Genomic DNA, 26,702 nt, shown 5'->3' on the forward strand with positions numbered 1-26,702 from the left:
TTAAATAAAGCTCTCACTCTCCTATGCATCTTTCTCACTAAATAAAAGCTTAAAACGTACCATGCTGCCTCGTTTCTGTGCCGGTATTTGGAATTCTTCTCTAAGTATTAGGCAAGAACCCTCTCGGGCTTATTAATATCGGGGATTTAGTAATAAGCCCGTGGCGAAATCGTATGGCACCCCAAATTCCGGTAGTACATGTGGCACCCCGGACAGCATTTCTAGCGAACTTTAAGGGGCCACATTTCAGGGTAAAATTTAGGGGGTCTTCTCCAATTTCACCACCACACCCACCCTCCCACCTTCTTCACCTGTCTGCTTTGCCCACTGCCCCATTCCACTTTTCTCGTTTTTTCCCTTGGTCTGTGGTTGTCTCCCCAGTTCCACTGAATTCCTGGTGTCTCCAGGGCCTTATTTTCATGAACTGATTTTTTTTTAAATGTTTGTTTTCATCTACTGAAAGGCAGAGCAACAGAGACAGCTCTTTCATCTGCTGACTCAATCCCTAACTACCTACAGCACCAGGGTTGAGCCAGGCCTCAATCCGGGTCTCCCATCTGCTTGAGCCATCATCTGCTGCCTCCCAGGGTGCATTAGCAGGGAAGTGGAGTATCCTGGACTTGAACTAGCACTTGGACATGGTATATGGGTACCTCAAGTGGCCACTGGCCACACCACACCACCCTCCCCTGTATACTCATTTCAACATGCACAGATCATGGAAAAGAACAAAATGGCTAAAGGAACAACACTGTTGCCAATATTAGGAAACCATTAGAAAAACTGGGTGGGGGTGGGGGGGACAAACATTTTCCGAAATCTTCCTATTTACTACTAATCAGATCTAAAGATAACTGAAGCATTTATTTAAAAATAACTTTATTTTATAATCTTAAAAAAATCCATATTATAACCTCAGAACTAATTTCACCCAATCTCCCACCAAATATTAAAATGTAAATAACGCAGAGGGATCTGCTTATTTTTCTTTGCAGTAGTTTCTGGCCAGTCCCGTGGTGGGAATATTGGTTGGCACTTATTGCATCAGAATAAGTTTTACCCAGCAAGGATGCTATTCCGGATCTCAGTGCATAGGTTACGGAAATTTTCCATCATGCATTTTCCTCCTGCGGTTACGGGACTTGAATGTGCTTGTGAGACCTGGAGCTAATATCAAAGCCACAGGATGACAGAGCCCCTTGCCAGTGTCCACTAGGTTTTGAGGGAAAGAACTGTCATTGCAATAACCCTGAAGTGTTTCTCTCTCTGGTTCTGATAAGATCTCCTGGTATCTGAGTTAACAATACATGCAGATAAGATATTTTTAAAGTACAATTTAACAATTTGGACTTTGCCATACAAAGTCTGTAACCCACGATCAACATGCTTGTGGATTAGGGCATGGTTCATCTTGACGGGAGGGAAAAAAAAAAAAGCCCTAATTCTTTACACCTCCTTAAAATGTACAGACCTTAGTATCTGGATTCTTAGCTGACTAGCATATATCTGTGCACACAGGGCTTGGATGTAAGTGGTAGTAATCCAGATCAATTGGTCAAGGGTTTATGTAGTGTTTAGCAGTAGGTCCTTGAAGCTCCCATTTGCCAGTGGAAAAACCTTCAAATATTTCCTAGCATCAGATGTGTGCAGAGAGAAGAGGAGGTTGGAAAAGGCATCCCAGGGATCTGCATTCCTAGCAAGGGATTCCCGCCCTTCCCCCCACCCCCATTCCTCTTCTTTTCAATCTCTCCCCTCTGAAGAGCGGGTGCTCCAAGAAGTCAAGCATCCAAGTCTCCACAGGAGGAATCAGCTTGGTCTTCAGTGACTTTTGAAGCAACCTGAATATCCCCCTCTGAAACCTGACACTGACTCCCGCAGTGCAGAGCCACCAAGACAAGGAGCTACAAAGCAGGGAGAGACCTAGCCAGGCTTCACAGCTATGCTTGAGGCGTGGAAACTGAGCCCGCTCCCGAGCTGGGGACAGGGCACACTCTCAGTGACTTGCCCTAGTTCAGTGCCTTTGTTCACAAAAACAGATCTGTCCCAGATCGCACCTGCAGGGTTCCTTTAACCAGCTTCTCACCTTAGGATTCCGGAGAAGGGAAGCTCTTCAAGCTCTAGGTCTTGCCCACTGCAGCAGGATATATAACAGGAAAGAGTGCAAATTCAAGTCTAATTTTCATGTTTAGCACACGTCTATTGCACCCTGTTGAGGTCCCTGACTTGACATAGATTTGGATGAAATGAGAAGAAAAGAACCAAAAACCGCACAAGGATCTGCTAGAAGCATCAGCAGCCTAAACTCATCCGGAAACTTGGTGTATTGATCCGTGTGTCCTCATCTTTAGGAAGTAGGGAGGAAACAAGTTTCCCTGTTCCCATTTCTGAGATAGAGAAACTGAGTCCAGGTGGACTGATTTGTCTAAGGATACTCATTTACAAACCATGCATGCTGCCTCCAGTCAAGGCAACAGGGAAGGTGAAGAATGGGACAGGCTGCAGGCTAATCCCAGGGGTATCTCCTAGGAGGCTTCTGTGTAAATATGACGCTGAGAGGTTATAAGGAAAGGCACTTCCTCTCATCAGACCCTACTTCTTTTTTAAAGGATTGTCTCTCCAGGGAAACAAAGGCCATCAGGAGCGCTCTGATAATGCCCTGTCTGAGACCATTCTACAAGAACAAAAGGCACCAGCAGCAACTTAGAGTGCATGGCTCTTTCTTCCCCAAGGGAAGACAAAGAAGACCCCTAACACCTACTGAGAACCTCCCAGGCCTTTAGCATCCAGAGTGGCCTCATCTGTCCTCACCACCAGCCTCAAAGGTAGGTGTGAGTTCACATGAAGAAACAGGCCCAGAGAGAGGTACGTGAAACAAGCCCATCAAAAATACGAAAAGGAGCAGGGCCCAGATTCAGCCTGAGTGTTTCTGACTCCAAAGCCTGACCCACACTGCCTTCCTCGGACTTGTATTAGTCGCTAAAACCTCAGCTCTTCCCGGGACCTAGCATTTGCCTGGTTCCTGTGTCATCAGCTCACCTGGGTAGTTGTAGAGGAAGTTTCCTTATCACGCCACGATAGGTCCTTGTGTGCTTGGGCAAGCTGGTTACCAACCTTTAATAGTGGCAAAGGGCACCAACACCCAAGTGCCTCCCCAGCCTAATCAGTGTTTGTCACAGTAGGTCAACCTGGTAGAGCCAGGAGTCACAGCAAAAGTGGCATCTCTCCCACACACATGGCTCCTTCCCAGTGCTTTCTTAACATTCAAAAATCTTACAGCCTATCACAATAATTTTTGTTTAAAAATGGAAGGAAAAGTGTGTGTGTGTGTGTGCTCATGTGCGTGCGTGCACGCTTCCATTTTGCAGAGACCCAAACTTGCTAGTGCAAGCCCCCAGGCAGGGGTCCAAGTCAAGTCCAAGCTGAAGGAAGAACTCATCTTCAGTACTGCTTTCAGGACAGAGAATGCCGGACGATCCTCTTCTTCAAACTGGTCTTTCTTCTTCTTGAACAAGGTCACTTTGTGGCTCGCTGCTATCATCTGTAGGGAGGAGAGCAGACCCAACTCTGAGTGATCTCAATAGAGGGTGATTTCTAGTTCTTTCCGGGTGAGCCATGGAATCGGCTTTCGTGAAGGTGGGGCTGTGTACCCCCCTCCCCCACTGCTGTTCTATTCTAGTCTTTCAGTGTCCTCCAGACATGCTGGCCACCCTCCCCACTTTGGGCTCACACCCCCACCTGCAAAGCTCTTCCTCCCTTCTGCTTATTCCAACTCGGCTGTCCCTAAAGACCAGCCTCCTCTCTCCCCTCTGCTGGAAAGCTGCTCCCGACCAGTGCTCCCCTCCACTGGGCAATTCATCACATCCCTCTCTCAAAGTGTGGGCTCGATCTTGCTTCCGATTCAGTTCTGTACATGTGAATCTGTTCACCCTAACTGGCCTTGCAAAGCTCCCTTCGTGCACTGTCTTTCTTTTCTGTTACATCAAACAATGCACAACTGTATCTTTCCCAAGCTGGGCCCTGGATAAACCCTTGTCAGTTTGATGCCTGTGTTGGTAGTCAATACTGGTTAAGTGTCCCTTACCCAACCCACCAGAAGTGTTTCAGATTTCAACTTTTTTTGGAATATTTACATATACATAATGAGATATCTTGGGATTGGGACCCAAGTCTAAACATGAAATTCATTTATGTTTATACAGAGCCTGAAAGTCATTTTGCATAATATTTTGAATAACTTTGTATATGAAACAAAGGTTATGTATACTGAACCATTACACTGGTGGCATCATGTTGGTACCCAGCAAGCTTCAGATTTTAGAGCATTTTGGATTTCATACTGTCAGATTAGGGATGCTAAACCTGTAGTAGATTCTCTGGTTTTCTATTAAACTTTAGCTTTCTATCTTGCCCAGCCTTTAAAAACATTGAGGGGTCGGTGCTGTGGCGTAGAAGGTTAAGCCTCTGCTTGCAGTACTAGCATCCCGTATGGGTACCAGTTAAGAATCCCGGCTGCTTCACTTCTGATCCAGCTCCCTTGCTAATGTGCCTGGGAAAGCAGTGGAAGATGGTCCAAGTGCTTGGGCCCCTGCACCAGCGTGGGAGATCTGGATGGAATTCAGGCTTCTGGCTTCAACTGGGCCCAACTCTGGCTCTTGCAGTCATTTAGGGAGTGAACCACCAGATGGAAGACCTCCCTCCCTCCCCCACCCCTCTCTCCCCGCCCTCCTTCTCTGTATCGCTGCCTTTCAAATAAATAAATAAATAAATAAATATTTTTAAAAAAAATTGACCTCCTTCCCTGGAGATTTCCTGCTGGCAAGGTCTCTGCAGCAGATGAGAGAGTTTTTCAGGAAACAAGGAGCTCACCTTGCAGATCCTGGAGTCCATTCCCCATCTGTTCCAAGTTCCCATTCACCAGCGCCGTCACTCTATGGATGTGGCCATGCTGGTGCACTTCCTTGGGCAACTCTGCTCTCACATTTTCTTCCTCTTCCTCCTCCTCCTCCTCTTCCACAGCATCTTCTTCCTCCTCCCCTTCCTCTTCCTCTTCTGAATCCACTAAAACCATGACATCACCTATGTCTTGTCCCCTAATTTCCAAAGGAAGAAACACTAATCAAGAAGAGACCTTGTTTTTCCCAAACTCAGCCCGCACTAGATTCCCGGCAACCCCGTAGTGATGCGGGAAGTTCCTCCTGTATCTGGCTTGGGTACGACAAGAGACGTGCTGACAGACTGCTACAGAGGGACACAACTCCTGCCGGGTATCTCCTACCCCTGTTCCTGCGCCAGGTGGCCACATTGCCCCAAGCATCTACCATTCCATTTCCTCTCACAGCACTTATGTGAGGGTTCTTCAAAAAGTTCACGGAAAATGGAATTCAAAGATAAACTTGTCTGTAAAATAATTGAAATCCACGTATACTTTTCTCATTATGAATTTTTTTAAGGTTTTATTTATTTATTTGAGAGGTAGAGTTACAGACAGGGCGAGGGCGAGGGCGAGGGCGAGGGCGAGGGCGAGGGCGAGGGCGAGGGCGAGGGCGAGGGAGAGAGAGAGAGGTCTTCCATCTGTTAGTTCACTCCCCAATTGGCCGCAACGGCCGGAACTGCGCCGATCCGAAGCCAGGAGCGAAGACCTTCTTCCAGGTCTCCCACGCGGGTGCAGGGGCCCAAGGACTTGGGCCATCTCCTACTGCTTTCCCAGGCCATAGCAGAGAGCTGGATTGGAAGAGAAGCAGCCGGGACTCGAACCTGCACCCATATGGGATGCCAGCATTGCAGGCGGAGGATTAACCTACTGCGCCACAACCCCGGCCCCCTCATAATATGAATTTCCATGAACCTTCCTTTCCTTTTATTCTTAAAATGAGATGAAATTATTCCTTCCTTGGGGCTGGTGCTGTGGCTCAGCGGCTTAATGCCCTGGCCTGAAACGCTGGCATCCCATATGGGCACCAGTTCGAGACCCGGATGCTCCACTTCCAATCCAGCTCTCTGCTATGGCCTGAGAAAGCAGTAGAAGAAGGCTCCTGCACCCGTGTGAGAGACCTGGAGGAAGCTCCTGGCTCCTGGTTTCAGATTGGCACAGCTCTTGCCGTCCCAGCCAATTAGGGCGTGAACCAGCAGATGGAAGACCTCTCTCTCTCTCTGCCTCTCCTCTCTCTGTGTATCTCTTTCAAATAAAGAAATAGATCTTAAAAAAAAAAAAAGTATCCAATTAGAATCCATTATCCAGCACAAAGACAAAATGTAATATAATAAAATATAAAAAAAAAGAAAAAAAGAAATTATTCCCTCCTTTTAAAAATTTTGTGGCCGGCGCCGCAGCTCACTAGGCTAATCCTCCGCCTTGCGGCACCGGCACACCGGGTTCTAGTCCCGGTCGGGGCACCGGATTCTGTCCCGGTTGCCCCTCTTCCAGGACAGCTCTCTGCTGTGGCCCAGGAGTGCAGTGGAGAATGGCCCAAGTGCTTGGGCCCTGCACCCCATGGGAGACCAGGAAAAGCACCTGGCTCCTGGGTTCGGATCAGCGCGATGCACCGGCCTCAGTGCACTGGCCGCGGCGGCCATTGTGGGGTGAACCAATGGCAAAGGAAGACCTTTCTCTCTGTCTCTCTCTCTTACTGTCCACTCTGCCTATCAAAAAAACAAACAAACAAACAAACAAACAAAAACTGTTAAACTCAACACTGGTGCCCCATGAACTTTTTGAAGACCCCTAGAGACCCCTAGTATGCTCGGATTTCAAAATTATTGTGCACCAAAATTAACTTATCTTTTAATTCCATTTTTTCCATGAACTTTTTGAAGTACCTTGTTTATAATATGTTCTCACCTACAATGATCTTTCCGCTCCACGTACTGAGATCTCTCATTATTTAAGACTCAGGGAAAGGCCTCTCCCTCCCCCTTAAGCCGAGAGCCATGACTGCATTTGGAATCCATGCACCGCGGCTGGGCATCAGTTGCTCTCAGTTTATCGCTTGGCTTTGCCCACCCAGCCGGGATGCACATTTCTCAAGGGAGAGCGGGTGCCGTGGGCCAGTCCCAGTGCTAGGAGCATTCCATTCTCATCCACCCTGGCAGCCCCACTCTGTGAAACAGATGAGGGGACTACCGCTCAGAGAGGGTGAGGAATTTTCCATGGGCACACAGCCTGGGACGAGCAAAGCTGCAATTTGAAACCCAAGTCCACCGATTCCAGAGTCTGTTCCCAGGACACCACCCTGCTGCCTCCTGTGAGAACAAGCCTGGGAAGCACAGACTCCCGGGGAAACTGGGCCTCAACTACAGGGCGGGAAAGGCCACGTCCTCCCAGGAAAGACGGTCCCACAGCAACATCGTTAGGAATGAGTAAAGGGCAACTCTTCCCAAAGGATCTCAGAAAACACTCCTCTGCTCCTACCCAGACTCTGCTTAGGAAAGGAACCCATTTGGTTACTTGGCTCCTCCTGGGATTCCTCTGGGAGGGCTTCTGGGCATGCTGAGGCTGGCCTTCCAAAAGATTGTGTGAGACCATGACTCATTCTTCCTTTTCCATCTTTGTAGAAAATTAAAACCAATGCATGAATGGCTAGGCTCAGCATGCACACACTGTCTCTGTCTCTCGGTAGCAGGTGGCAACGTGCCCAGCCCTGAGGTTTGGCACCCAGTAGACCTGGGCCTGGAGGCAGATGCTGCCGTTGACTTTCGGGGTGACTTTGCAGATGTCACGTCACTCGGCCTCCATCTCCTTGTCTGGAAAATGGAAACACCACCACCACCCTGAAAAGGTGATGTGAGGATTGGAAACAATGCCTCAGGAGCCCCCCCCCCCCCCATCTAGGGTCTGCACGGCCAAGGCCACGACTGTTCTAAGGAAAGAAATAGCAGCCATGATGACAGATCATGCGAAACAGTTTCTGAATCGGGGGAGCACTCACCTGAAAGTGTTTCCTACTGAAGGGAGAAAGGAAAAAAAAGTTAATATCCAGTAACATCCACTTCAGGCCCACCAAAGTTTTGTCAATCAATGTAACACTGAGGAAAGGTGAACAGACCAGAAAGCGACCCATCCTGAGAGGTGACAGGCTTTTCAGGCGTGGGAGGTGCCTCATCACTGTGTATCTTCACCCAAGGAAGCAACTGACAGAGTGGACTCTAGCCTTGGGTGGGAGCTCAAGAGAGGTCTCCTTCCCCCACCCACACCTTTTCAAGAAGCCTGAAAGAGGAGCAAAGGGACCCAAGGCAGTCCTACCTTTCCAGCAGAACATCGGGCTATAATACAACGTGAGCCCTGAGATAACGGCCAGTCCCAGCAGGAGGAGGCTGACGATGGTTCCCACAATGCCCCCAATGTTTAAAGGCTCTGTAAAGACAAATCACACTGTTGGCTCTCTCACTTAATGCATAACGCAACTAAGACAGCAAAACTTCTCCTGTGTCTGGGTCCAGCTCCTGTCTTATCTTGGTTTCATGACCTTGGGCAAAGCATATGACCTCTGGAATGCAAGACAAGTATCTCATCTCCTAACCTCAAACAGAGAGTCTGTGGGAATGAAATGAAGCACATTTTGAGAAAGAACATGGGAAAGTTAGAATCGCTGTGTCTACCAGATATCAAGATTGTTTACACAGCCACAGTAAGTCAGGGTGTGAGATATCAGGGCAACGATAACCAGAGTGATCAACAAAACAGCCTAGAGAATCCAGCAACATGCCCATGCATACACAAATACTTGCTAAATGACATATTAGTCAGCAAAGGAAGTACCATTCAAGAAACAGTGCTGGAAAACATGGTTACTCAAATTGGCAGAGCAAAAAGAAACTTGATCCCTACCTCACAACCATTCATAAAAATCAATTCTAGATGGGATAAACATTTAACTGAAAGGAAAAACATTAATATTTTTAGAAGAAAATATAGGAGAGTCTCTTTGTGACCCTGGGTTGGAGATGAATTTCTTTTTTTTTTTTTTTTTTTTTTTTTTTTTTTTTTTTTTTTTTTTTTTTTTTTTTTGACAGGCAGAGTGGACAGTGAGAGAGAGAGACAGAGAGAGAAAGGTCTTCCTTTGCCGCTGGTTCACCCTCCAATGGCCGCCGCTGCAGCCGGCGCACCGCGCTGATCCTGGCAGGAGCCAGGATCCAGGTGCTTTTCCTGGTCTCCCATGGGGTGCAGGGCCCAAGCACCTGGGCCATCCTCCACTGCACTCCCTGGCCATAGCAGAGAGCTGGCCTGGAAGAGGGGCAACCGGGACAGAATCCGGCGCCCCAACCGGGACTAGAACCCGGTGTGCCGGCGCCGCAAGGTGGAGGATTAGCCTATTGAGCCACGGCGCCGGCTCGGAGATGAATTTCTTACAACACAAAAATTGCTAATTGTTTAAGAAAATCTCCATAAAATCAGCCAACATTAAGAACATATGTTAATGAAAGGATATAAAGAAAGTGGAAAAGACAAGCACACTGAAAGGAGATATTTGTAATGTAAAACAATTTCAGGGCTGGTAGTATAGTGGTTAAGCTGCTGCCTGCGACGCCCCATCCCATAAGAGCCCTGGTTCAAGTTCTGGCTGCTCCACTTCCTATCCAGTCTCCTCTTAATGTGCCCTGGAAGGCAGTGGCAGACGCCATGAGGACTTGAGTCCCTGCCACTCACGTGGAAGACCTTGATGGGAATTCTAGGCTCCTGGCTTTCGCCTGGCCCAGCCACAGATGTTGCGGCCATCTTGAGGCATGAATCAGCAGACAGAAGACCTTTCTCTGCCTCCAGCTCTCTTTCTGTAACTCTTTCAAGTAAAGACATAAATCTTTTTTTTTTTTTAATTTTTTTCTCTTTTTTAAAATTTATTTGACAGGTAGAGTTATAGACAGTGAGATAGAGAGACAGAGAGAAAGGTCTTCCTTCCATTGGTTCACTCCCCAAATGGCCGCCACGGCCAGCACTGCGCCAATCTGAAGCCAGGAACCAGGCACCTCCTCCTGGTCTCCCATGCGGGGGCAGGGGCCAAAGCACTTGGGCCATCCTCCACTGCCCTCCAGGGCCACAGCAGAGAGCAGGACTGGAAGAGAAGCAACTGGGACTAGAACCTGGCGCCCACATGGGATGCCGGCGCCACAGGCGGAGGACTAACCAAGTGAGCCACGGTGCCGGCCCCAAGACATAAATCTTAACAACAAAATTTCTAAAGAACTCCTATGTGTCTATATGAAGGGACAAAACACACAAATAGTATTTCATAGAAGAAATACAGGGGCCAACACTGTGGCATAGCAGGTAAAGCAGCCACCTGTGATGCCAGCATCCCATCAGGGTGCCAGTTCGAGTCCTGGCTGCTCCACTTCCGATCCAGCTCTCTGCTATGGCCTGAGAAATCAGTAGAAGATGGCCCAAATAGAAGATGGCCCAAGTGTGGGAGACCCAGAAGAAGCTCCTGGCTCCTGGCTTCAGATCGGTGCAGCTCTGGCCATGGCAGCCAACTGGGGAGCAAACCAGCGGATGGAAGATCAATCTCTCTCTCTGCCTTCGCCTCTCTGTAACTTTGCTTTTCAAATAAATAAACAAATCTTTAAAACAAAGAAGAAGAAGAAATACAAATAGCAAATAACAAAACAATGATCAACACCTTCTTGTAATCAGGGAAATTCAAGTTAGAAGCACAGTGAGATTCTATTGTACACATACTAAAAGGGGACAGAAACTAGAGAGCCTGTTGGTGAAACGTGGAGGAAGCCGATACTCCTCTACATCGCCGATGAAGATGGAACTTGCACACAGTCTGTGTCCCTTAGCTCTGCTCTGCACACATCCTAGAGAAATACTGACTTGGGGAACTGGGCGAAGACATACATAGCAACGCTGCTAATCATAACAAGAACATCAGCAACACAAATGTGTGTTAGCAGGAAAATGAATAATTCAGTCATGGAAAAGTAATCCAAGGGGAAATTACACCGCAGTGAAGAGATGTGAAGTGCCATAACACCCCTGGGCACGAATAAATCCTAGGGACAAAATGTGGAGTGAACGAAAGCAAGTCACAGGAGACTACCCACAAACAGCTACAGCCTTCTGTACAAGGGCCAGCTCTCGCACGCTCTGGGCTCCCACACACCAGCTCGGTCTCAGCCCCCACGAGAGGGGGCCGTTTGCTAGGGTGCAGGAACTCACACTGACTCATCACCCCGTGTCCACAGATTACACGAGGGTTCACTACACAGCCTTCATTGTGAAATCATGCAGAATATCTCCATTGCCTTAAGAATCCTCTCTGCTCTGCCCATGCAACTTTCCCCCGGCTCGACCACCTCCTGGAAACCACCGAGCTTCCTACCGTCCCCTTCGTTTCACCTTTGCTAGAATGTCCTCAAGTTGGAATCGCACAGTGCAGAGCCACACCAACCATATTTTAAAACTCACAATGTGTGTGTATATATATATATATATATTTTTTTTTTTTTTGACAGGCAGAGTGGATAGTGAGAGAGAGACAGAGAGAAAGGTCTTCCTTTTTGCCGTTGGTTCACCCTCCAATGCCGCCACAGCTGGCGCCTGCAGCCGGTGTACCGCACTGATCTGAAGGCAGGAGCCAGGTGCTTCTCCTGGTCTCCCATGGGGTGCAGGGCCCAAGCACCTGAGCCATCCTCCACTGCACTCCCTGGCCACAGCAGAGAGCTGGCCTGGAAGAGGGGCAACCGGAAAAGAATCCGGCGCCCCAACCGGGACTAGACTGGGTGTGCTGGTGCCGCTAGGTGGAGGATTAGCCTATTGAGCCGCGGCGCCGGCCTATATTGTTTCAATGGACAGTTTAAAAACATGTGCACACATCCTGAGGTGTTTCCTAAATAAAACAGGAGATTCAGGAGGGTGGTGCTCACTTGTGGAAGGCCCAGGATGAAGGAAAGGGAATTACAGACGGGGTTGTCAACAAACACAGGATGCCAGTGAAGTTTGGATTACAGACAAATAATGAATAATTTTTAGGAAAAGTATGTCCTATGTACTATTTGGGACATGCTTAACCTGGTATGGGGGAACTACTGTGTGTGTGAGTGTGTGTGTGTGTGTGTGTATTCTTTGCATTTCTGAAATTCAAATTTAAGTGGGAATCCTATTTTTTTCAGTTGCACTGTTACCTAATTTCATCAGTGTCTGCACCACTCTATAGCTTGAATGGGATGGTGATTTCCTAGAAGTTGATTTTTTCCATTAAAAACTACACATGTTCTTTAGTGTGTGCTAACTGTTGTAAAGTTTTTTGCTCCCTATGCAAATGCTAGCAATTTTACAGTCAGGCAGTAATCTTTCCCAGCCACTTTATGAAGCCACTACAAGGGGCAGGCATCTGGCACAGTGTTAGATGCGGCTTGGGATGCCTGCGTCCCACATTGGGAGTCTCTGTATTCAAGTCCCAGCTCTGCTCCCCATTCCAGCTTCCTGCTAATGTGCACCCTGGGAGGCTACAGTGATGTCTCCAGTAGTTCAGCCCCTGCCACCCAGGTGGGAGACCTGGATGAGGCTCCTAACCTCAGCCTGGCTGTTGCCGACCTTTGTCAGAAAATTCCGTTTCCATCTTTCTGTTTCTCTGCTTTTCAAATACATAAAATTTTAAAAATCATTGCTTCATCTGGGGACCAGCACCATGGCTCCCTTGGTTAATCCTCTGCCTGTGGCGCCGGCATCCCATATGGGCGCCAGTTCTAGTCCCGGCTGCTGCTCTTCTGATCCAGCTCTCTGCTATGGCCTGGGAAAGCAGTAGAAGATGGCCCAAGTCCTTGGGCCCCTGCACCCACGTGGGAGACCAGGAAGGGGCACCTGGCTCCTGGCTTCGGATCAGCGTAGCTCTGGCTGTGGTGGCCATTTGGGGCATGAACCAATGGAAGGAAGACCTTTCTCTCTGTCTCTCTCTCTCACTGTCTAACTTTATCTGTCAAATAAATAAAAATAAAAACAAATCATCGCTTCATCGATAAAATAAAGAGCACTGGTTTTTTTTGAAAAGCCACAGACAAGCAGATCTGCCATCTCCCGGTTGTCAGCGACCCGTGGGTAGGCAGGTGCCAGCTGTCCCCACGCTGATGCCGGCGGCTCTGAAGCCCTCAGCCCCTCCCTCGGTTCCACGTTCATCACTCACCTTTCACGCTGAGCCAGATGTCCACCTCCCGCACCCCCATGGCGTTCTCAGCCCGGCAGACGTAGTAGCCCTCATCCAGGTCCTGGGAGCAGTTGAGGATGGTGAGGGTGGAGCTCTGGCCATCCTGGGTGATGAGATAGCGGCTGTTGGACTGGATGGGCACCTTGGGCTGGGTGAGGTTCCTCAGCCACAGGATCTCGGCAGGCGGGTAGGCTCCAGACACCTGGCAGGTGAGTGTCACGTTGCCCCCCAAAAAGCAAGTCCTCATAGGGTCAGAAAGAAGGGAGGGGCTACCTGCAGATCAGAAGAAGGTAAACAGACAGACAATTAGGGGTGAGTATTTGGCCTAGGGATTAAGACACCCATGGGCGGGGAGCATCTGGGTTTGATATCTGGCTCTGGCTTCTGAAGCCAGCTTCCCGTTAATTCAGCCTCCGGGAGGCAGGGGGTGACGGTCAAGTGATGGGGCTCCTGCTACCCATGTGGGAGACCTGGACGGAGTTCCAGGCTCCCAGCTTTGGCCCTGCCTTCCCCAAAGGACATACATATTTGGGAAACGAAGCAGTGGACAGGAGCTCGCTAGCTAGCTGTCTCTATCTCTCTCTGTGTATTTCTGCCTCTCAAATAAAACAAAAATAAAAACAAAAACACCCACATTTTTAAAAAGACAGATGTTTAAGGAGATTCAAGCTACAGCCTGAGATCCTCAGGACTATTTCCTCCCTAATTAAACAACTCCTGGAATTCCTGCACATACCTGGTCTGGTCTAACGGAATAAAGGCTAACATTTATGGAACAGTTACTATGGGTTAGGCACTGTCATGCATATTCACCCAATTTGTTCTCAAAACCCTGTTGTTATCTCCATTAGCAGATAAGAAAACCGAGGCCCAGGGAAAGTTACAGCTACGTAAAGGGAAGCACCTAGGGTGTAGAGTGACCGACGGCCCTGGTTTGCCCAGGATGAGCAGCAGTTCCTGAAATGTGGGGCTCTCAGTACTAAAATCAGAAAAGTTCTGGGCAAAGCAGGATGGGGGAGAGATGGGAACAGAAGCAGTCAGGTTTTGTTTTTGTTTTAAAGATCTATTTGTCTGGGGCCGGCGCTGTGGCTTAGTGGGTAAACTGCAACCTGCAGTGCCGGCATCCCATATGGGCGCCAGTTTGAGTCCCAGCTGTTCCACTTCCGTCCAACTCTCTGCTATGGCCTGGGAAGACAGTGGAGGATGGCCTAAGTGCTTGGACCCCTGCACCCACGTGGGAGACCCAGAGGAAGCTCCTGGCTCCTGGCTTCAGATTGGCACAACTGCAGCCGTTGTGGCCATTTGGGGGGGGGTGGGGTGAACCAGCAGATGGAAGATCTCTCTCTCTCTCTCTCTACCTCTCTGTAACTCTGCCTTTCAAATAAATAAATATTTTTTTTTTTTAAAAAGATCTATTTGTTTATTCAGAAGGCAAATTAGAGAGAAACAGGGAGAGACACAATGGCAGGGATTGGGCTGGGCCAAAGCCAGGAGCCAGGAGCCAGGAGCTTCTTCCTGGTTTCTCTTGTGTGTGCAGGGGCCCAGGCACCTGGGCCATGCTCCACTGCTTCCCCAGGTCACCAGCAGGGAGCTGGACCTTGAATGCCAGGCTCATTTCTGTCTCAGGGCCTTTGCATGTGCTGTCACCTCTGCCAGGAACACTCAGCCCACAGATCGTCTCCTGGGCAGCTGTTTGTCACTCTCCAGGTCTCAGCTCAAAGCAACACCACCTCAAGGAGACTTGCCTTGGGGTCATTCCCTAGGAAACATGGCCCTCTTCTTACAAAGCCCTCCCCCCCCCCCCACTATTTCACTCTCCTCATAATTATTATCACAGTCTGAGCTCATTTTTGTACTTTCTCCATCCCTCCTACCCAGGACTTGAACTCTGAGAAGGAGAAATCATTGTGGTATTAGAAATGTGTCCAGGGGAGGCATCTGATTAAGATGCAGTGGTTAAGATGCTGGAAAAGGGGGCTGGCTCTGTGGCACAGTGGGTTAAAGCCCTGGCCTGGAGCACCAGCATCCCATATGGAAGCTGGTTCAAGTCCCAGCTGCTCCACTTCTGATCCAGCTCTCTGCTCTGGCCTGGAAAAGTAGGGGAGACCGGGAAGACGCTCCTGGCTCCTGGCTTTGGATTGGCCCAGCTCTGGCTGCTACAGCCATCTGAGGAGTGAACCAGTGGATGGAAGTCCTTTCTCTTTCTCTCTGCCTCTCCTCTCTCTGTGTAACTCTGACTTTCAAATAAATAAATAAATCTTAAAAAAAAAAAAAAAAAAGATGCTGGTTAAGACACAACTGCCTCTCAAATCACTGTGCCTGGGTTTGATTCTGCCTCTGTTCCCAGTTACAAGCTTCCTGCTGATGATCATGCTGGAGGCAGTGGTGACACCTCAGGTGGCTGAATCTGTGTCACCCATATCAGAGACCTGGATTGGGCTCCCAGCTCCCAGCTTTGGCCTGGCCCAGCCCCAGCCATAGTGGGCATTTTGGGAGTGAACCAGTAGAGATGGGGGATCTCTCTCAAACACACAAATAAAATTAAATATATATATATATATATGTCCAGAAGCTCTCTGACACACCACCTGGTGGGCTGGGTTTGCAGCACAGTGGGTTAGCCATAGTTTGCGATGCTGGTATCCAGTGTTGGAGCTGTGATTCAAGTCCTGGCTGCTCTGCTTCTGATCCAGACTCCTGCTAGTACGCCTGGAAAGGCAGCAAGCAGATGATGGCCCAGGTAACTAGGCACTTGCCACCCTTGTGGGAGACCTGGATGGAGTTCTGGGGACTCGGCTTCAACCTGGTCCCGCCCTGGCTCTTGTAGGCATTTGGGGAATGAGCTAGCAGAGAGATCTCTCCACCCCCGCCCCCCACCCCTTTCTTTCTCTGTTTCTCCCTATTATTCTGCTTTTCATATAAATAAGTAAATCTTAAAAAAAAAAAAAAAGTGAAGCCTGGAGCAGGCATTTAACATAGCAGTGAAGATGCCCATGTCCCACATTAGAGAACCTGGGTTCAAGTCCCAGCTCTGGATCCTGACTCCAGCTTCCTGCCAATGCAGATCCTGGGAGGCAGCAGTGAAGGTTCAAGTAATTGGGTTCACCCTTCATCTGTGAGACTCGGACTTTGTTCTTGGCTCCTGGCTCTGGCCCTGGCCAAGTCCTGGCCATTGCAGGCATTTGGGGGTATGAACCAGAGCTCTCTCCCACTCCTTCCCTTTCTTTCCTTTTTTTTTTTTTTTTTTTTTTTTTTTTTGACAGGCAGAGTGGACAGTGAGAGAGAGGGACAGAGAGAAAGGTCTTCCTTTGCCATTGGTTCATCCTCCAATGGCCGCCGCAGCCGGCGCACCGCGCTGATCCGAAGGCAGGAACCAGGTGCTTCTCCTGGTCTTCCATGGGGTGCAGGACCCAAGCACTTGGGCCATCCTCCACTGCACTCCCTGGCCACAGCCGAGAGCTGGCCTGCAACCGGGACAGAATCCGGCGCCCCGACCGGGACTAGAACCCAGTGTACCGGCGCCGCTAGGCGGAGGATTAGCCTATTGAGCCACGGCGCCAGCCTCCTTTCCTTTCTTTCAAAACAAACCAGTGGAGCCTAATTCTCCCCTTGAGTGTGACCCTGGACCTAGAGACTCATCTCTAATAAACAGAATGTAGCAGAAGGGACGCCACCCACTCCTGAGCCTCGGTCACAGAAACAACTCCCCTGCCAGCCCCCCTCCACTTGGATCCCCTGCTCTGGGGAAAATCGGCCGCCATGTTGGAGGGGACACTCAAGCAGCTCTGTGGCATCCCATGCGGAGAGGAAACATTCCCCAGGCATGGGGGTGAGCGCTTGGGAGTGTATCTTCCCCAGGACTTCAGCCCCTCAAACTGTAGTCATCCAGCTCAGACCTGCACACACTGTGGGGCCGAAACAAAATATCCCACAGCGCCCTGCCTGAGTTCTTGCCCCAAAGAAAATGTGGGATAATAAATGGTTACTGTTGTTGTAAGCCACCAACTCTGGGGGTGATTTGTTACATAAGAGGAGATAACTCAGGACCAGCGTTGTGGCATAGTGGGTTAAGCACAGTGGTTGGAGTCCCAGCTGCTCTACTTCCAACCCAGCTCCCTGCAAATGAGCCTGGCAAAGTAGTGGAAGATGGTCCGCATGCTTGGGCTCCTGCACCCTTGTGGGAGACCCAGGTGGAGTTCCAGGCTCCTGGCTTTGGCCTGGCCCAACCCCGACAGTTTTGGCTATTTGGGGAGTGAATCAGCAGATGGAAACTCTCTCTCTCTGACTCTCCCTTTCTCTGTAACTCTGCACTTCAAATAAATAAACCAACCTTTTTTTAAAAAAATACAAGATCATGTATGAACTGTATCTGTCTTATTCACTGCTCCAGTCTCAGCACCTGGAAACTGCACTTGCACACGACAAGTTCTCATTTAGCATCTGTCAAGTAAAAGACAGCTCAGACTGGAAGCAGGAAGCTTGGCTGAGCCTCTTTAAAGTCTGAAACGAGGGAAACATCAAACAAAATAAAGGAAGAAAGGGAAGGAATTCAGTTCTCTCCGACACACTGAGAATTCTTTCCCAGACCTACTTCTAAACGGTGCTCTTGGAAGAAAGGCAGGAAGGTGAACCCCAGCCCCAGGACAAAGCAGAGCAGACTCACTGATCTGTATCACGCAGCTGGCTCCAGACTGCGGCCCCACTATGTGGCTCCCAACGCACTTGAACTTCTTGCCATCCGACAGCTCGGACTGGTTCAGCACTTCCACCCCTAGCTTCGACTTCCCCAGGATCAGCCCTTCAGGCTCCTCTGTCCACAGGTAGTCAGGGTCAGGGTAGCCCCCGTCCCAGCGACAGGTGAGCTGCAGCGCGGACGATCCCGATGATGTCTCTGCCCAGCAGTGAGGGGCCGACGGAGGGGCAGCTGCCAAACAGCAGAGGACACCGTGAGCTCATGCGCAGACCCCAACCCGGGCACCGCACTGGCCAGTAGAGATCACAGAGCCAGGGCTGCAGAACCACCACCTGGAAACAGCACCTGGCACACATGCGTGTCTGCCAACAGCCAGGATTCCCGCGCTGGGTGTCACATCTCTGAGGTCCTGGGCTTCAATGTGTCTGTGCATGACTCTAGCCACAGATGACCAGAGAAATGACTGAAATTACTTGAAATCACAAATCCAGTTGCTCCATCACACAGCCCACCTCTCAAGTGCACAGAAACCGCAGGTGGGGAGCGGCTGCCGTGCCAGACCACACAGGGTGTCTCAGAAAGTCCCACTGAATGGCGCTGGTCCCCCAATTCTAACACTGGGAGCCTCTAGTCGGGGCACATGGAGGCCTGGAGGTTACAGGTGGAGGCAGACTAACTCACACCCCCTCCAACACAGCCATTACCTGTGTACTTTATGTAATGCACATAAGCAGAAATCAGTTGGGGTGCAGAATGGATATTTGGTGCATCGGTTAAGACCCTGCTTGGGACGGCCGCATCCCATAGTGCAGTGCCTGGGTGTGGGGTCTGGCTCTGGCTGCCGATTCCAGCTCCCTGCTTATATGCACTCCGGGAGGCAGGAGGTGATGATGGCTCAAGTAGTTGGGTTTCTTCCACATGTGTGGGAGACCTAAACTGGGTTCCAGGCTCTTGGCCAGTCCTAACAGCTGTGGGCACTGGAGAAGTGAACCAGCAAATGGAAGATCTCTGTCTACCCAAGTATCTCTTTGTCTTTCAAATAAAATTTTTAAGTAAAAAATATGAAACAAAAAAGGACATTTGGATCTTCTATGGATGGGTGACAGCTCTAAGAAAAATTCCTGGCAATATATCAAATTAATGGTGAGATGCTGATTTGCTTCTGTCCTTCCTACAACAAGCACACATAATTTTATCTACAATCAATGTCGTTCACGATAGAGATCTCAGAGCTTCCAGATGACTTAAGAACTGAGTAACGTGTTAGTATCCTGCCCGCTAATTTGTCGATCTGATGTGTTGGTTCATCTGCACGGATTATGAGCACCCTCCGCATGGCAACCGTGGTTTTTAATCCAAGATATCTGTGCAAAGGAGTTTGGTAGATTTTTCTCCACACTCAAGCTCACGGCCAGCTGGTTCACAATGGTGCTGCCTGGGATGACCATACTGGGCTTATGAATTAACAAAGGAGTGTGGGTGAATAGATGAACAAACTGTAGTGTCTCCATACAACCGACTGTTACTCAGCCACAGAAAAGCTTGGAGGACAGAGCTATGCTATCAACACCACAATGCAGATGAACCTTGAAAACATGATGCTAAGTCAGAGGCCAGACACAAAAGACCACATATTCACAGGAATGACTCATTCCTAGGGAATATCCAGGATAGGTAAGTTCACGGAGACAGATTTGGATTGGTGAAGTCAGTGGCTGGGGGAAGAGGTGCTAGGAGTGAGTGCCCAGTGGGTACAGGGTTTCCACCCAGAGTGATAAGAACATTTTGAAACTAGACAGAGGCGATGGTTGCACAACACTGTGCATGTACTAAGTGCCGGTGAATTGTACGTGCTTAAAGGTTGGGACGCACACTGTGGCACAGCAGGTTAAGCTGCTGCTTTCCATGCCGGCATCCCACTTATAGAGTGTCCGGTTCCAGGCCCAGCACCTCTGCTTCTGATCTAGCTTCCTGCTAAAATATCCTGGGAGGCAGAGGACCTGGCTCAAGTGCTTGGGTCCCTGCCACCCACATGGGAGACCTGGAGAGAGTTCTGGGCTTCTCCCACAGAATTGGCCCATTTTGGCTGTTGCAGATGTTTGAGTAGTGAGCCAACAGATGGAAGATGTCTCTCTCTCCCTCTCCCCTCTCTCTCTCTCTGTTGCTGTGCCATTCAAGTAGATGAAAATATATAAACACTGAATCAAACCAAATGTTAATGTTATTAATTAAAAAAAAAGTTCTAGGCTCAACATTCATTCCCCACTGTGGCTCACAGGGCCCCTCCTGCATCCCTGGCCCAGAAGGGGGTTGGCAGCAGCCCTTGGGGGTGGACCTGCGTATCATGTGTGTGCAGTGGAAGCCCCAGAAGTGCATCAGGATCCCAGACAAGCTTTTCAAGACAAAAGGCCTAGCGATGCCTCTCACCAAGGCTGCAGGGGAAGCGGAGGGGGAGGGGAGCGCTTCTTACTCACAATAGACCAGGAGCTCGGTGGTCACCTTTCGCTGCCTCCCGCTGCGTGTGTTCTTGGCCAGACAGGTGTAGTTGCCTTGGAGGTTTGGCGACATGAGGAAGAGTGTGAAGTTGCTGACCGTCAGGTTGTCCCCAAAGTACTCTTCGCGGGAATTCAGGCCCTGGAACCACCACTCGACCACGGGTGGGGGCCGGGCGCTGCTGCTGCAGGTGAAGTCCACGTGGGAGCCCCTGGCTGCGTAGAGGGTGCCATTGGGGAGGGTGCCTGTGGCAGAGATGTTGACCACAACCTCATAGGGGCCACCTAGGAGTGACAGAGGGGCAGGGGACAGGATTAATCTTTCTCTCTCTAATTTATTTGACAGAGTTACAGAGAAAGGGGGGAGGGGGAGGAGAGGGGGAGAGGGAGAGAAAGGTCTTCTATCCGCTGGTTCATTCTCCAAATGGCTGCAATGGCCAGAGTTGAGCTGATCTGAAGTCAGGAGCCAGGAGCTTCTTTTGGGTCCCCCTTGTGGGTGCAGGAGCCCAAGACCTTGGGCCATCCTCTACCGCTTTCCCAGGCCATAGCAGAGAGCTGGATTGGTAGAGGAGCAGCTGGGATGCTGGTGCCGCAGGTGGAGGCTTAGCTTACAGTGCCACAGCATTGGCCACACAGAATTCACCTCTTAAGAGAGCAATCAGGGGCCGGCGCTGCAGCTCACTAGGCTAATCCTCCACCTTGCGGCACCAGCAAACCGGGTTCTAGTCCCGGTCGGGGCGTCGGATTCTGTCCCGGTTGCCCCTCTTCCAGGCCAGCTCTCTGCTGTGGCCAGGGAGTGCAGTAGAGGATGGCCCAAGTGCTTGGGCCCTGCACCCACATGGGAGACCAGGAGAAGCACCTGGCTCCTGCCTTCGGATCAGCGCGGTGCGCCAGCCACAGCACGCCAGCCGTGGCAGCCATTGGAGGGTGAACCAACGGCAAAGGAAGACCTTTCTCTCTGTCTCTCTCTCTCACTGTCCACTCTGCCTGTCCAAAAAAAAAAAAAAAAAAAAAAAAGAGAGAGAGAGAGAGAGAGAGAGAACAATCAGGAAGCAGCCAACGAGAAGATAATATGGATCAATTACTTACCATGTGACAAACACTGTCCCAAGTGCCCACGTGGGTCCTCTCAGTCACTCTGGCAATGGTGTGAGACTTAGGAGGGGACAGATAAATCCTGACAGGACGTGGCACAGACAGAGGCATGGCACAGACACGTGCTGGCACAGCAGCCAGAGACTGCACTCACTAGAAGTCCTGTTTGTGGGCTGGCCCTTGGCTAATGTTTAGGAACATGAATTTGGGAAGGGTTTCCATTACCCCCAAGTTAGATAGGATCTCGCTGTGCCTCGACTGTCAGTACAAACCACGCTGTGTATGCTTGATCCGTTTTTCATGACTATAATGAGTTACCTGAGGCCAGCTCTTTATAAAGGAAAGAGGTCGATTTTGGCTCACTGTTGCAGAGGACAAGGTCTAGGGGCCTCATGTCTGGTGCTTGTCTTCTTGCCGGCACAGTCCCACGGTAGCACGTGTGACAGAGACAGGGAGTGCATGTTTACATGTGGGTGTCCTGGTCCCTCTCTCTCTCTCTCTCTCTCTCTCTCTCTCTGATCTATTTATTTGAAAGGCAGACTTACAGAGAAAAGGAGAGACAGGACAAAGAGAGATCTTCCATCTGGCTGATTCACTCCCCAAATGGCTACAACAGCCAGGGCTGGGCCAGGCCAAAACCAAGAGCTTGGGACTCCATTTGGGTCTCCCATGTGGGTGGCAGGGACCAAGGACTTGGGCCATCTTCCGCTGCTTTTCCCAGGTCCATTAGCTGGGAGCTGGATTGGAAGTGGAGCAGCCAGGACTTGAATCGGTGCTCATATGGGATGCTGGCATTGCAGGAGGCGGCCTCACCTGCTGTACCACAACACCAGCCCCTTCTCCCTCTTCTTATGAAGCCACCAGGATTCAGTCTTGGGGGCTTCACTTGACTCTATCTAATCTCAATCCCTCCCCAGAGGCCCCACCTCCAAACCCCACAGTCAGATTAAGTTTCCACCCTCTGAATACCTCACAAAAGGGATCAAATTTCAACAGAGGGAAGCCTTGGCGGACACTCAAACCACATCCAAACCAGCCTTGACCCACGCTGTCTGGAGGGGTTGGCAAGGACCGGTCAGCACCATTCCCAGCTGTCAGACCTTAGCTGCCGTCTTCTAACAACAAAACCACAGCAAGAATGAACACCTGGTTTCCCTCTGGGAGGCCGTGATGCCGGTCAGTGCTGGGCAGTGGGCAACTGTGTGACTGGCTCCTGATAAAAACCTCAGGCAAGGAGTTGTACCGAGTCTCCCCAGGGGATATCTAACACGTGGACGGCAACTCCTGGCTGGAAGTGGGCGGTGCATCCCTTGCAGGTGCATGGTGCCAAGACTCCTGCAAAGCTTGTGCCCGGCTTCCCCTGGACTTGGTCCTGTGTGCCTCTCCCCACTGCCGATTGTGCCTTGTACCCTCTCATGGCAAAGAATCATGCTACATGCTGCATCTTGTGCATCCTTCTAGAAAATCACCGAATCTGGGTATGGCATTAGGGACCTGCAGCACAACATGATCCTGAAAAACAAGAAACACCGCCGCCAGTTCAAACTTTGGACTTCACCTACTAGCTGTGCGACTTTGGGCAAATTATTTACCGTCCTGTAGCAGCCTCCACTTCCTCACCTGTAAAATGGGGTGATGCCAGTACCCCCCTCATGGAGTGATGAGTACAGGTGAACACTACGTTGGAAGCACTGGATAACCGGCAAGGCTCCCTTCACATTTCTACATTTCTCATTTCCTGAAATTATTTTTTTTTAAGATTTATTTATTTATTTTTATTTGAAAGAGTTACAGAGAGACAGAGGCAGAGAAAGAAGGAGAAGTCTTCCATGCAGTGGTTAACACCTCCCCCCCCCCCCCCAAATGGCTGCAATGGCCAGATCTACACCCATCTGAAGTCAGGAATTAGAAGCTTCTTCTAGGTCTTCCACATGGTGCAAGGGCCCAAGTACTTGGGCCATTTTCTGCTGCTTTAGCATTACCAGGCGCATTAGCAGGGAGCTGGATTGGAAGTGGAGCAACCGGGACAGGAACTAGTACTCACAAGGGATGCTGGCATTGCAGGCAGTAGCTTAGCCGACTACACCACAACACCAGTCCCATCCTGAAATACTTTCTACGGCTGATACTCACTATACTTAAGATGCAATGTCACTTTGAAGAAAAGAATGAGTAGACTTCAAAAACGTTGTGGAAAAGCAGAATTAAAAGAAGTTTAGGGGTTGGTGCTGTGGCGTAGTGGGTAAAGCCGCTGCCTGCAGTGCTGGCATCCCATATCGGCGCCAGTTTGAGACCCAGCTGGCTCCACTTCTGATCCAGCTCTCTGCTATGGCCTGGGAAAGCAGTGGAAGATGGCCCAAGTCCTTGAGTCCCTGCATCCGCTTGGGAAAACCCGGAGGAAGCTCCTGGCTCCTAGCTTTGGATTGGCACAGTTCTAGCCATTGCGGCCAATTGGGGAGTGAACCAGTGGATGGAAGACCTCTCTCTCTCTCTCTCTCTGCCTCTCCTTCTCTCGCTGTCTGTGTAACTCTGACTTTCAAATAAATAAATAAATCTTTAAAAAAAAGAGAGTTTGTTTTGGCACAAAAGAAAAGAAAAATCCAAAACCCATTCTTTTTATTATTAATATACATTTTCCATGAACTTTTTGGAAACATTGTATATCTCTCCCTTATAGAAGTATACAAAACTTATTTGTCAGTTTAAAATGTTTTAGGGGCAGGCATTTGTTACAGCATTTGGTTAGGACACTGCTTGGGATCCCACATCCCATGTCAAAGTGGCTGGGTTCCAGTCCTGGCTCCACTCCTGATTCGAGGTTCCTGCTGGCGTGCAGCCCGGGAAGCATCAACTGATGGTTTAAGCAGTTGGGTTCCTGCTACCCACAGGGGAGACATGGATGCAGTCGCCGGCTCCTGGGCATCTGAAAAGTGACCTAGCAAGTGGAAGGCTTCTGTGTGTCTTTTTTTTCCTCTCTGCCTCTCAAATAAATTCTTGAAATAGGTACAGTGCGCTTGGAGGTGGGCAGATATGGGGTGGCTGCTTCAGAGCACGGGGGAGGCCTGGGGCCCCCCTGTGGACAGCAGCCCTCCTGCAGGCTCTAGTCCACACTGGCGGGTCCCCAGCGCCATCCTGCTACTTCATCCCCGGGCTACGGCCCTTTCTCTCTGACAGCAATGGGTTTTGCTGACAAAGAGGGTGTCCTCTAACTAACTGGTGTGGGAAGATCACACCAACTTACACCCTTCCAGTGCTTTCCTGAGCAGCTCTCAACAAATGCAAAAAAAAAAAAAAAAAAAAAAAAGACAGAAATTTTGGGGCCCTCACACGTCAACTAGAGAGCTTACATTGATTTTTGTCTTGCACACATACCTGGTTTTGTCAAAAGGATTTCAACAAAATCCTTTAAAGCAAAAAAACATTTTTAAAGTAAATTTTAAAGACTATTATCTTGTTCATCCTAAAGTAATCTACTGTGTGCTACCTCTCCCAGAGACAAATTCTTTTTAAAAGAAGCATCCAGGGGCCGGCGCTGTGGTGCAGTAGGTCAGGCCTCTGCCTGTGTACCCACATGGGTGCTAGTTTGCGTCCCAGCTGTTCCATTTCCCATCCAGCTCCCTGCTCATGGCCTGGAAAAGTGGCGGAAGATGGCCCAAGTGCTTAGGCCCCCATCCTCACATGGAAGGTCCAGAAGAAGCTCTTGGCTCCTGGCTTCAGATCAGCCCAGCTCCAGCTGTTGCAGCCATTTGGGGAGTGAACCAGTGGATGGAAGATGTCTCTCCATCTCTCTCTTTCTCTCTCCCTCCCTCCCTCTCTCCACAACTCTGCCTCTCAAGTTAAAAAAAAAAAAAAAAATCCAGGAAATCAACGTTTAGCCAAAGCAATAAACTTGCGGCTGTACAATTTTGGCCGGAAATGGGCTGGGGAGGGGAAAAATGAGTTGTGGAAGGAAAAGACTTCAAAGAACAGCATGGACTTCACCCACATCCCATCCACCTCTGGCCATGGAAAAACTACAGCAACCGTGGTTTCCTGTGGGCTCTGGTCAAGTGGGGGCTGCGCCCCAGCAATGCGGGAGCTGTCGGAGTTGTGTCAGCTCCCACAAAAGGTCTGGGAGAAACGTGACCCTGTGGTTCGGGAGCTGCTCCCGACGTCCCATTCACTGCTGCCAGCTCGCAGGTCAGGTATGTGGACCAGCAGGTCCATGGGTGTGCCCGCAGTTGGCGTGCATCCAATTACACACAGGGCACCTTTGAGGTGCTGGTGGCCAACACCCAGGTTGGCAAAGGGTGTGTGCATTAGGTCAGACATTTCTGGGTCCTCCCAGTGTGGTCTGGAGGACGCAGTGGCCTGGCATGGATGGACAGTGTGGACCTCAGAAACCAGCTGGAAAGGGTGTTTTCATTTTTTTTTTTTCTTTCTTTGAGAAGCAGAGAGATAGACAGAAATCTCCCATCCACTGGTTCATCCCCAAAATGCCCACAATGGCTGGGGTAGGGTGAAGCCAAAGCTGGGAGTCGGGAACTCAGTCCAGGTCTCCCACATGGGTGGCAGTGACCCAGGCATTAGAACCATCATCGGCTGCTTCCCAGGGTGCACAGCAGTAGGAGGCTGGAGTCAGCAGCGGGGCCCGGGCCTGAATCCAGGCGCTCTGATGTGGGACACAGACGCCCACCCGATGGCAGCACAACTGCTGGCCAGAAGTAGGGCTGGACACAGGGAAGGATTTAAAACAAACATATCAACTGAGAGAAGGGAGAGGGCCTCCTGAGTCGTTCAGTGTCAAGGTCACAGCTCAGCCGTACTCCACCCCCGGCTTCCATCTGATTTCTCGAGCAAAGGCGCCAGCCTCTTCTTGTTCCCTGGGGTTCTTTCTCCACCTTCACTTGCTGCAAGGGAGGCACAGGCTGAGAACCCCTTACCCGAAACGCATGGGAACAGAGGTGCCTCCACGTCAGTCGTTCAGCATTGAGAACAGTTACATAGGTGTCACTTGTCCAGCATCCCTAATCTGAAAATCCAAAATCCAATGTGTACCACATCGCAGCCAGAAAGTTTCAGATTTTGGTGGCTTTTGGAGTTTTGGATTAGGGAAGCTAACCCTATACCAATTTCCTTCCCTCCTAACTCTCCCCACATCCCCTTGACATCCCTGGTGGTTCTAGAAGCCACCAGCGCTTTGGGTTTTCAAGAGGGATGGAGAGGTGTGCAGGGGAACAAAGATAAAAAGGCAAAAAAAAAAAAAAACCAACAACGGGAGACAGTGACAAAGGTCTGGCTCAG

At 50.0% G+C, this 26,702-nt stretch overlaps 1 protein-coding gene across 3 annotated transcripts in view; it reads right to left on the bottom strand.

The window, feature by feature from the left end:
• Positions 1 to 862: 862 nt before the first annotated feature.
• The window catches only part of VSIG10 (V-set and immunoglobulin domain containing 10), a 67,080-nt gene continuing 41,240 nt past the window's right edge, over positions 863 to 26,702 (bottom strand). For 2 of the 3 annotated variants that reach the window (XM_070065983.1, XM_051826872.2), the window contains 7 exons: positions 20,307 to 20,609; positions 17,803 to 18,063; positions 13,119 to 13,412; positions 8,240 to 8,350; positions 7,926 to 7,941; positions 4,867 to 5,090; positions 863 to 3,538 (listed from right to left, as the gene is read on the bottom strand). In XM_070065983.1, the coding sequence (XP_069922084.1) occupies positions 3,483 to 3,538; positions 4,867 to 5,090; positions 7,926 to 7,941; positions 8,240 to 8,350; positions 13,119 to 13,412; positions 17,803 to 18,063; positions 20,307 to 20,609 (1,265 nt within the window). In that variant the 3' untranslated portion in view covers positions 863 to 3,482. The remainder of the gene's footprint in view (positions 3,539 to 4,866; positions 5,091 to 7,925; positions 7,942 to 8,239; positions 8,351 to 13,118; positions 13,413 to 17,802; positions 18,064 to 20,306; positions 20,610 to 26,702) is intronic. The other variant, XM_070065984.1, reaches the window with a different exon arrangement.

Source organism: Oryctolagus cuniculus, chromosome 21, assembly GCF_964237555.1.
Source record: "Oryctolagus cuniculus chromosome 21, mOryCun1.1, whole genome shotgun sequence".
Lineage (NCBI taxonomy): Eukaryota > Metazoa > Chordata > Mammalia > Lagomorpha > Leporidae > Oryctolagus > Oryctolagus cuniculus.